Raw genomic sequence first — 12,197 nt, forward strand, 5'->3', positions numbered from 1 at the left:
TTAATTGTGGCTCCAAAGTCTGTTTTCTACATTCAGTATCATGAAGAATTTGTTTGTAAAATCAAATAAGCTTGTACAAAAGTTATCACTTCAGAATTATTTGCAGATGGAGGCAGTTCACGGGCTGGTTTGCTGGGAATTTAATGTTAGGCAAACATATTTTTCATTGAAAATTATTGAACAGTACTGAGCTTTAAAGCTTTTGTTCCATTTATCAGGTCTTTCTGTTTACTTACATTGTGGTCAATTCTTTTGATGACAATTTTAGGTCATTACACAGGGAAAAGGCTGTCGTCAGATATTCTGACCCAATTTCACATTGTTCTCTGGGAAAGAGCTGCCAAGTATTTTGAGGTGAGATATATTAGAATCCTCATGAAATCCAACCAAATGTTATGTCTTGCAACCTGGACTTGGGTTACCTTCATTCTGAGACTGAAGTCGCGTTTATGCTGAATTCATCTTTATACTGTGGCTATATGTTGGTTGCATTCATTTTTCGTGAGGTCTGATATTTTTTACCATTGATGTCAGTGTAAATTGTCATCAAACATATAGTTAAACCTATATTTGAGCTTGCTTCATTTATGTGTAATGAGTCGCACCAGTCCTGGAAGGATGTGGATGATTTGGAGAAGGTGCAGGAGAGATTTATCAAAATGGTGCCTACATTAGAGGGTATTAGCTGTAATAAGAAGTTGGTCATTCTTTGATTGTTTCCTCTGGAGCATTGGAGACTAAGGGGTGGAGGACCTGATAGAAGTATATAAAATGAGAGGCATAGATAAAGGAGACAGTCAGAACCTTCACCCCAGGGTGAAAATGTCAAAGACAAGAAGGCATAGCTTTAAGGTGAGAGGAGGAAAATTTAAAGGAAATTTGAGGCAAGTTTTTCTCAAAGACAATGGTAAGTGCATGGAACATGCTGCCAGGGGTAGTGGTGGAAGCAGATATGTTGGTGCCATTCAAGACGCTATTAGATATGCACATGGAAATGGAGGGATATGGATCACATGCAGATAGTGGAGGTTAACTTAACTTGGCATAATTTTCAGCTCAGAATTTGTGGCTAACGGCTTGTTCCTGTAGTATTGTTGTAATAGTAGCTGTACTATTCCATGTTTTATATTTATTATCTGTTTTTGGACTCTGTGGGGTAGAATTTTAACCTCATGCCCAATTGGTGACAAGGCAACAATTGCAAAAGGGACAATTTTAAAGGTTTTTTTCTCTCTTGAGTTCTGGCTCTAACTCCCTTCCATGTAAGCATATACAGAATCTCTCATGAACTTGAAGCATCAGGCAGTGTCAATCCAACATGTCATAGAGTCATGGAAATCTATGGCACAGAAGACAGCCATTCAGCCCACATTCCATGCAGGCCAAAAAAATGACTTAAGGTTAACCCCACCCACAATGTAACTTGTTTTTAATGACGGAATGTAACTCTTGGAAATACATAGACGGTTTCTTGTTATACAGGACACAGTACTTTAGCATTTCCCTGCAAGCAGGCAAGGAGATTTGTTTAACTTGGTATCATGTATGGCACAGACATTGTGGGCAGAGGGCCTGTTCCTCTGCTGTACTGTTCTATGTCTATATTCTGTCTGCATTTGGATGAAGGAAAAGGGGAGACTGGGGAAATCAATGAACACTTACGAGTACCAGCATCTGTATTAGAATGGAGTATGTTTATCATCACAATCTTTACCTTTTCCAGTATCAATATGTGCAGAAGATGTATTAGATTGATTTAAGCCCAGTTGTCAGCAGGGAAGCCATGGTACACTATAAACACTGAACGGCTGCTTTGCAAGAGGTATTGAGTGGGATACTGTAAGATCCCAGGTTACGATAAGATTCCATTCCTGAGAACTGTTAGTAAGTTGAAAATAAACAGAAATCATGTGTGGGAGAGGATCACAGGAGCAGATGAGAGAGTGAGTAGACACAGGAAGAGTAGCCACAAGCTGGCCTCACTGACTAAGTGAATGAATCTACTCAGCTTGATACAGCTGCCAATTTTTGCATCAATGGGGTGCAGAGAGAGAGAGTTCTCAAGAATGACCTGTTCCCACCTGACAGAAGATGCTTCCAGCCCCATAGCAGCCGACATATCCATCATCTATTCTGCTGGCCTCCCAAGTGCCCATTCGTTATGTACGAGGTGCTCATACGTTATAAGACCAGAAGACATAGGAGTAGAAGTAGGCATTTCGGCGCATTGAGTCTACTCCGCCATTCAATCTTTTCCCCGTAATCTTTGGCACCTTTACAAATTAATCCCTTCTTTAAATCTACACAATGTCTTGACCTCCACAGCCATCTGTTGTAATGAATTCCATAGATTCACCACCCTCTGGCTAAAGAAATTCCTCCTCATCTCTATTCTAAAGATACGTCCTTTTATTCTGAGGCTGTGCTAGAAAATTGGTTGACAGACAGAAAGCAAAGAGTGGGGATAAATGGGTCCCTTTCAGAATGGCAGGCAGTAACTAGTGGGGTACCGCAAGGCTCGGTGCTGGGACCGCAGCTATTTACAATATACATTAATGACTTGGATGAAGGGATTAAAAGTACCATTAGCAAATTTGCAGATGATACAAAGCTGGGTGGTAGTGTGAACTGTGAGGAAGATGCTATGAGGTTGCAGGGTGACTTGGACAGGTTGTGTGAGTGGGCGGATGCATGGCAGATGCAGTTTAATGTGGATAAGTGTGAGGTTATCCACTTTGGTGGTAAGAATAGGAAGGCAGAGTATTATCTGAATGGTGTCAAGTTAGGAAAAGGGGACGTACAACGAGATCTGGGTGTCCTAGTGCATCACTCACTGAAAGGAAGCATACAGGTACAGCAGGCAGTGAAGAAAGCCAATGGAATGTTGGCCTTCATAACAAGAGGAGTTGAGTATAGGAGCAAAGAGGTCCTTCTGCAGTTGTACAGGGCCCTAGTGAGACCGCACCTGGAGTACTGTGTGCAGTTTCGGTCTCCAAATTTGAGGAAGGATATTCTTGCTATTGAGGGCATGCAGCGTAGGTATACTAGGTTAATTCCCGGAATGGCGGGACTGTCATATGTTGAAAGACTGGAGCGACTAGGCTTGTATACACTGGAATTTGGAAAGGATGGGAGGAGATCTTATCAAAACGTATAAGATTATTAAGGGGTTGGACACGTTAGAGGCAGGAAACATGTTCCCAATGTTGGGGGAGTCCAGAACAAGGGGCCACAGTTTAAGAATAAGGGGTAGGCCATTTTGTACTGAGGTGAGGAAAAAACTTTTTCAGTCAGAGAGTTGTGAATCTGTGGAATTCTCTGCCTCAGAAGGCAATGGAGGCCAATTCTCTGAATGCATTCAAGAGAGAGCTAGATAGAGCTCTTAAGGATAGCAGAGTCAGGGGGTATGGGGAGAAGGCAGGAACGGGATACTGATTGAGAATGATCAGCCATGATCACATTGAATGGCGGTGCTGGCTCGAAGGGCCGAATGGCCTCCTCCTGCACCTATTGTCTATTGATTCTAGATTCTCCTATTACTGCAAATATCCTTGCCATGTCCACTCAGGGCCATTCATTATTCAATAGTTTTCAATAAGATCCCCCCTCATCCTTCTAAACTCCAGCGAGTACAGGCCCAGAGCATTCAAATGCTCCTGATACATTAACCTAAAGTTGGGTGTCCAAGGAGGACATGGCTATGAAGGCATAAGTATTTACATTTCAAAGTTAAGAGTGTAAAATGCCTTGCAAAACAATGGATGTGAAAGAAAAGCTTTTTGACTCCATAACAAATTGAAAAACAGATGTTTACACCTCTGTAGTTAGCAATATGTAATCATAGAAAGTATGGTTCACTCTGTTCAACTCATTAAGTTCCTTCCGTGCTTGAGTGCATTTACAGCCAGCCTTTTTCTTTTTCAGTGAACCAAGATGTTTCCTTGGTCGCTCTCTTCCCAGTTTTCAAAACAGATCGTTTTCCTTCATTCTAATTTGTTGAGGCATAAGTTTAATTGTGTGTTCTGAAAAATCCAAACACTTTTTAAATTTTGGAGAGTCAGGGATTCTTTAACAGCCAAGTTTTTCCTAATTTTTTAGATGCAGAATTATACTGAGGCACTCCAATGGTACAATTATTCGTCAAGTTTTTTTTCTGCTGGACAAATGGATCAGAATCTAGCTAGACTGCAGCGAAACAGAACATCGTGCTATCTACATCTGAATCAGAAGGAACAGGTAAATTTACTCTATATTGGTCTGTTCTTGCAGGTGATTATCGCAAGGTTTGTACTGACAGTTTTCTTGTGGCGTAGAAAACATATATTGGGTTATGCCATTGGAAGAGTGAACGCTAAATTGGATACCCTGCTGCAAGTAGGTTCAACTATTTTGAAGTATCCATTCAATGTATTGCAAAAGGCACTATTTGTTTCTTGCTAATTATAATGATCACTATGAGCGCATACATAAGCAGTAAGACGAGTATCATTTCCTGATAGCAGAACTTAAAGGCATGCTCCACAATATAAATTGCAACTGCACTTTTTAAATGGAAGCTTCTTTGGCTTCAGCTGACATTTGAACGTCTTCTATACAGCACTGGTTAACAAGTGGAAACTTTTGTATATTAAGGTTTTATAGTGACGGAAAAGATCAAGAGTTATTATGCCAGATTATGCGGGACCAGTTTCTTGCGATTCCCTTGTATTTCCCATTCCAAATGCAAAGGGGTGTCTCAAGTCCAGATGGCTGGACTGCAAAATGACTGGATTTTGCCACTTAAAGTGGAAGCCCCAGCCTCCAAAAGTCTCTGATATAGACAATAGACGATAGGTGTAGGAGTAGGCCATTTGGCCCTTCGAGCCAACACTGCCATTCAATGTGATCTTGGCTGATCATTCACAATCAGTACCCCATTCCTGCCTTCTCCCCATACCCCCTAACTCCGCTATCTTTAAGAGCTCTATCTAACTCTCTCTTGAAAGCATCCAGAGAATTGGCCTCCACTGCCTTTTGAGAGGCAGAGAATTCCACAGATTTACAACTCTCTGACTGAAAAAGGTGCTCATCAGATGAAACAGCTAATTGTTGTTAAGGAACTCCTTATAGTTCTTGTTCATTGTACTCTGTGTCCTTTGTGGCAGCTGTGTGTCGGACTAATATAAAGATAGTCAATAGTCTCTGTTCAGTGTTGTATTATTAATCAAATTCATAAAATTGCAGATGCTGGAAATGCTCAGCAGGTTAGGCAGCAAAATAGTTAACATCTGTCTATATATTGCTAAAACCATCTTATTTGTTCCCTATGTTTGTGCCCGTTGTCTGTTTGTGCCCGTTGTGTGGTTTTTACTTTATGTGGTTTTCATCCAAAAAACGGTATATGATAGTGCGACAATTTTAGGACCACCTTACTCACCATTGTCCTGGGGAGTGTTTAACACAAGTTTCATTCAAATTGGTCATATTTTTAAAGTTAGAGAGATTTTAACGTTTAAAAATTATTAAACTGATGCTTGCCATGTTCAGCGTATGACGTCACAATGGGACCGCCTAAGTGATGCCCAATGAGGGGGGGGGCACGATAGGACCCTCCAGAGTGACGGGAGTGGCGGCCAATGGGGGGGGGGGGGGGTGGCTGTGGACCGACGAGCTGGCACTAACTCACCCACTCCATCCTCCCTGAACCCCCCTCCTCCCCTCACCCACTCCATTCCCCATCAACCCCCCCCTATCCCTCACCCCCTCCCCCAACCACTCACCTGCACCCCCCCCTCCGCCGGGAGAATGAACTGCGTTTTTGACGTCACTCTGCACCTGCGATGGTGCAAACGGCAGCGACCCGTAGCTTTTCCGGCCACGTGAGGGGGGGGGGTGGAGTGGTTGAGTGGGTAAGGGGGAGCGGGGGAAGGGGGGTGATAAGGGGGTTGAGGGGGGATGGAGTTGGATGAGTGGGTGAGGGGATGGGGGTAAGGAGAGGGGGGATAAGGGGGGTTGAGGTGAGATGGAGTGGGTGAGGGGGGAGGGGAGGAGGGGGGTTGAGTGGAGATGGTGGGTGAGGGAGGGGAGGAGGGGGATTCAGGGGGGATGGAGTGGGGAGGGGAGAAGGGGGGGTTGAGGGGGGATGGAGTGAGTGGGGGGAGGGGAGGAGGGGGGTTCAGGGGGGAGGGGAGGAGGGTGGTTCAGGGGGGAGGGGAGGAGGGGGGTTCAGGGGGGATAGAGTGGGTAAGGGGAGGGGAGGAGTAGGGGATAAGGGGAGTTGAGGGGGGATGGAGTGGGTGAGTGGGGGGGAGGATGGGGAGATAAGGGGGTTTGAAAGGGGATGGACAGGTCCACCTCAGTCTAGTCTAAATACTAAAACTCATCTTGTATATTTGTGGGTTTGTGGATAGAATTGTTCCCGAAATACAGCCAAAACGGTACACAATAACGCAACAATTTTAGGCCCACCCTACTCACCATTCCCTGCGGTCTCAATTCATTGTTTTGTTGCATTTTAAAAACAATTAACTTAAACTTTAGTAAATGCGCTCCCCCTCCCCCCCCCCCCCCAGTGCCGGGAGGACTGGCGCCGTCTCGGCAAGCCCCGCGCCTGACCTGCTTCTCGTGGTGCAGCGCGGTGGCAGACGGTCAAACAAGATGGCTGTCGCTGCCACTGCATGAGAGGTTTCCACTAATGGCTCGTTCTGGCCGACGCGATGGCCGCTCGGGGCTGAGGTGAGTAGCTCCCTCTCCCCTTTCCTCTCCCCCCTCGCCCATCCACGGCCCCGGGAAACACTCCCCGGCTGGCATCGGGTCCACGGATCGTTAGTTGGGGGAGGGTTGCCGGGCCCGCGGGAGAGGTTTGCACCCAACAGGGGTGCCGCGCCCACAGGAGAGATTTGCACGGAATGTTGCCGCAGGAGAGTTTTGGACCCGCTCAACTTTCCTCTCCCCCCTTTCCTCTCCCCCCTTTCCTCTCCCCCCTTTCCTCTCCCCCCCTTTCCTCTCCCCCCTTTCCTCTCCCCCCTTTCCTCTCCCCCCTTGCCCGCCCACGGCCCCAGGGGACACTCCCCAGCTGGCAACAGGTTTACGGATCATCAGTTGGGGAGGGTTGTCGGGCCCATAGGAGAGGCTTGCACCCAACGGGGGTTGCCGCGCCCGCAGGAGAGGTTTGCACGGAGGGTTGCCAGGCCCGCAGGAGAGTTTTGGACCCAACGGGTCCACGCCCGGCTAGTTTCAAATAAAAGACCGGCTTTCTCTCCCAACAGTTCAGAAGAAGGGATTTTGACCAAAATGTTAGTGTGTACACACACGCACGCACGCAAGCACGCGCGCACACACACACACACACACACACACACACACACACACACACACACACACTCACGCACACATGCACATGCACACGTACACACACAGTCACACACGGGCACAGACACACATAGGCACAGACGCATTCACACTTACTTGCCCTTATAGAATTTACAAATCATCATTCAAATGTTTAAGATAAAGAATAAAATTCGTTCTCTTGGAATTTACGTGGATAAAATGTAAATAAATCAACACAACTGTATTTTCCAAAAAATTTCTTGACGCATGCAGCTTTTGTGTTCTGGAAAACTATGTAATGGATTTCTTTTTATGAATACAACCCACCCCCTACCTCATCCCTATCACATAGTGGTTCCCTGTAGTTCTTTTCACTGTTTAATGTCTGATTTTCTTTGTTACACATTTATTCTGTTAATGGTGTCATATAAAAGATTCTCTTACTATAACAAAATTTTGTTTAGGAACGAGCCTCAAATTAAGCATCATTTGACAGCTTCTTCAGCGGAATACTTCTATTAACTGTTTGAAATAATCATGCTAACTTTAGTTCTTACAGAGATGAGAAGCCAGACTTTTTTAGGATGTGGATTATTAAGTGTCATAATTAGTCTCTTTTTGTCTTTAGGCAAAAGAGGCCATAAAAGAAGCAGAACAAATTGACCCCGATAATATCTTTACACAGTTTAGTGTCTACAAAATTGCCATTTTGGAAAATGATGTATCAAAAGGTATTTATTGCAAGAACTGAAAATGTTAGAAATACTGAGCAGGCCAATCAATTTACATGGGGGAGAGAAATTGAGTTAATGTTTTGGCCCATGACCTTTTATTTCCAATTTCCAGTATCTGTAGATTTTGAAAGCATTTGTTTGTGTCTCAGACCCACACAGCACAGAACAGGCCCTTTGGCGCAACTCATCCATGCCGACCAAATTGCCTAACCGAGCTAGTTCCACTAACTTGCTCCTGGCCCATGTATTTCCAAACCTTTCCTATCCATGTAACTGACTAAGTATCTTTTAAATATCATAACTGTACCAGCCTCTTTCACTTCTTCTGGCAGCTTGTTCCATATATGCAGCTCCCTCTTGTAGAAAAAAATGCCCCATCTGTGAAGGTCAGGAAGCTGTATGTCTTCATTACCAACCAAGATCCATCTGTATGTCCCTGATCCTAAGCCCCCTGCCATCTACTGTATACTTCCCTCTTACATTTGACCTTCCGTGTGTAGAATAAATCCACTTCCTGATCCGGGATAGTATGATACCTGACCTCTGACCCCCATTTAGCCTCTGCCCACCTGCTTTTCCCTTTCCTTGGGCCGACTGCCTGCCTCCCTCATTCCTTGGCTTAGATATAATCTAATTTGCCTTACGGACTATGCAAAGAGAAAACACTTGTGTAAAACTCAATTAGTACTTTAAATGAATTTCATCTCGCACGTCTACAAGCAAATTGTTTGTCGACCCCCTGCACGGTATTTGACCTACCTCTACATTACAAGTCAATTTATAGACTGAGAGTCTTACTTTATTAAAATTTTAATGAGAGAAATATTTTTGATTATGGAAGCGAAAGTGGGATGGGAGAATGATATGTGGATGGGAAGGGGAGAGGTATAAACCTAAATGAAAACATAAGGCAAGGAACCTATTTAATTGCCCAGAATATTTACCTATTTAATTACAAGAATATCGTAGTTTAGAGAATAAAGGCACAAAGTGCTGGAATAGGTAGCATCTCTGGAGGACATGGATAGGCGATGTTTTGGATCAGGACCCTTCTTCAGGGAATGTTTAGGAAGAATTGCAAGGAAATGTGAAGGATGATGAAATGTGAAGGATGATGAATACACAAGACAATGCAATTGTACTTTTACTTTTTGAATGGAGTTACGTTAAATAATTTATGTATAAAATATAATAGTAATGTAAAATTTCTGCAATTAACCATATCACTGCAGAAGGAAAATGTGTATTCTAAGTTAAATAATAGGTATTTCAATGTAATGATTATAAAATATGACTGGAAAGATTAAATTTCTTTATATTCCTATTGTGCTTCAGCTGTGCAGGCAATTAAAACAATCGGGAAACTTGCCAAAAAACCAGAAGGACATGAGGATAATATGCTAACCAGTGAAATCCCAGTGACTGATATTTTGAGTCTCACAACACAAATTGCTCTAGAGGTAATGAAGATTAGTTTTGAAAGATCTGAATAATGAAAATAAATTAGATTTTCGAAAATAATTTGTCAGGAAGAAATGTTCTAAATTGTAAATGACTTCAGTAAACAGAGTGCACTGCATGTTAATGTAAACAGTATCCATTCCCAAAATTATTTATGAAAAGTTAATTGTGTACTGTTACTACTGGGAAACTTGCATACTTTCCATATTTTGTACATTGTTCTGCATTAAACTTTACCATCACACTGTGATTTAGATCTGTTTACATATATTTGATAGAACTGATTGATAGAAAGAAATACACATAGAGTATGAGGGTAGACCTAATGGAGGTCTATAAAATTGAAGTTCTTTGGTGGAGCCAAAGCGGATGGAATGTTTCCATTCGTGGGAAAGCGCATAGGTCATCAAGAAATCCAATTGGAAATTCAGAAGAAATGCCTCTGTGAAGAATGTAAGAATATGAAACTCAACACTACAGGGAACAGTTGAAATGAATACATTTTGTTAAGAAAAGATTGGATGATCATCTAATGTAGTAGGGAATACAGGGTTACACTAATAGAATGAAATAACAAAAGCATACAAGAGAATGGCCAAGCTCAGGATTTTCTCACCCTGTGCTCACTGACCATGGAAAACTTCGACCACTTCTCATACCTTGCGGCAAACGCAAATGCCTATATTGAAATTCACTACCCCTTCAATGTGTCATCACAGCCTTAGGTTTAATGACATAAAGATATTTGAAAATCCAGATCTGAGACCTGACAAAAAAACTCAGGGGCTACCTGCAAAAATATAAGCTTATTTTGAGAATTCGGATCAATGATGGTAAAAGAACACTTCAACCATTTAAAATAATAAATACAAAAGGTACCTTCTACTGAATGCCAGGATCTCCTACCTATACTGGCTTGTCCTGGCTTATATAAGCCTATACTGGCTTGACCTGGAGAACCTGTGGGTCATGGCACCGTTCTGGAACCTGGCCCAAGGAACGACCAGTGCACTTGCTTACAGCTTGCAGTCGTATAATCAATAAGACCCTGCTCCTTTCTTAATCTACAAACAGATGCCAGCTACATTTGAAAAAAACAATTAGCCACCCTCACACAGAAACAAAGTTATTTTCAAAACAAAGCTAATTACTGCATGAGGCATCAAGTCAGTCCAAATCACCTTCTTTCATAAACAAATTGGTCTTATCCCACTTCCTTATTACATGTTGTTATAGCTGCAGGCCTCAAGGTCTCATTACTTATTTGTTTTTTCCTAAACAAGCTTGCTCAGCCTAGTGTTATTAGCTGACAACTAATTCCATTTCAGTCACAGACATGTTTTAACCCAGCTAAGTTGATAGGAGGAATGCAGCACCCATACCGCCCATCTACTTGCCCCATCAAGCACTTTCTTCCCAGTTTATGTCATAGTCTGCTGATCCCACATTGACCCAATTAGCTACCTCAAAACCCAAAGACCAGGAGTGGACGCTAGTTATCCTCAACCCCGAGGTACTGCCCAAGAAGAAAGGTCATTGATATGTTGTCATTTCAAGAAAATATCTTCATCCTATTCAATGCTCGGTTATTGTACAAAGGATGACCTGATGGGAATGGTGCTTAGAGATTTGGCTTTAATGGCACTCCAAATGTTTGATAAATGGGTTGTATTGATAAAAGCATTTCTTAGAGGCGATTAAACAAGCTCTTAATTTACGAACATTGCGATTACCTGCTGTGCTTATTTTGAAATTCCATTAAAAGCCTAATTCCACAGTTCAGCAGACAGTACAGTCAGCTATTTTGAACACTTGAGTGTTACTGATAATTTTTAGGATATGTAAAAGGATAAAAATTAATCTGGTTGCATGCACTAAAATATATAAAGTAATATATATAAAATTTGTGTTGAGCTTCTTTTGAACCTGGTCCCAAGTGGAAATCAACTGTATTTCCAGGTTGCACCAGAGAACAAATTTCTATTCTTTAACGGTTTGCAGACAATTCCCAGTGAATATCCTTTTGCATAAATATTATTATCATCATCAAATACAATGTTAAAAGTTTCATTATAAAGCACAGTTAAAATGAATATTATCAATAATGAATGTTCTGAATTAACTGATATTTCTCTTTTTTAATTATCTAAATGCGTCATGTGATGATTTAATATTTTACAATGTGATCAATGACAAGTACTTGTTTATCTCTAGAATGACCAGGAGGATGTTGCCAGAAAAGCATTTGAGTATTTATGTGAATATTCCCAAGACAGTACTCAATTATTCACAGCTCTCAGGTACAGAACTAGCATTAATGTGGTATTGTAAATGAGATATCCTGTTGGTCATTCAGATAAATCTAAAACTGAATTATTTTTGCAACTTTATCCTGGAATGCTTTGAGTAAGAATTTAATTTTTGGTACATATGGCAATTCAATATTTTTGGTACATATGGCAATTCAATATTTTTGACTTGACTAATGACACCTCATTTCAGAGTCTCAACTAAATTTTAGATATAACTTCCTTGCAATGTTCATTTTTGACTCGCAGTAAACAGAGTGGACGGATGGGAAGTTATTTTAGGATGCAAAGTGGCATCAGGATAGTTCTCCATCTAATTAGTTGTCCATGCTCTACTCCCTCATATCAGTACCCACAGAGGATGACAATATGATAGTCACTT

The 12,197-nt window shown here is 42.1% G+C and overlaps 1 protein-coding gene across 1 annotated transcript in view; it reads left to right on the forward strand.

The window, feature by feature from the left end:
• tex11 (testis expressed 11) overlaps window positions 1-12,197 on the forward strand; it is a 67,473-nt gene that overhangs the window by 24,089 nt on the left and 31,187 nt on the right. The window contains exons 7-11 of the mRNA XM_078411850.1: window positions 269-354; window positions 4,099-4,236; window positions 7,940-8,042; window positions 9,381-9,505; window positions 11,721-11,806. Of these exons, the coding sequence (XP_078267976.1) occupies window positions 269-354; window positions 4,099-4,236; window positions 7,940-8,042; window positions 9,381-9,505; window positions 11,721-11,806 (538 nt within the window). The remainder of the gene's footprint in view (window positions 1-268; window positions 355-4,098; window positions 4,237-7,939; window positions 8,043-9,380; window positions 9,506-11,720; window positions 11,807-12,197) is intronic.

Source organism: Rhinoraja longicauda, chromosome 15 (genome assembly GCF_053455715.1).
Source record: "Rhinoraja longicauda isolate Sanriku21f chromosome 15, sRhiLon1.1, whole genome shotgun sequence".
Lineage (NCBI taxonomy): Eukaryota > Metazoa > Chordata > Chondrichthyes > Rajiformes > Arhynchobatidae > Rhinoraja > Rhinoraja longicauda.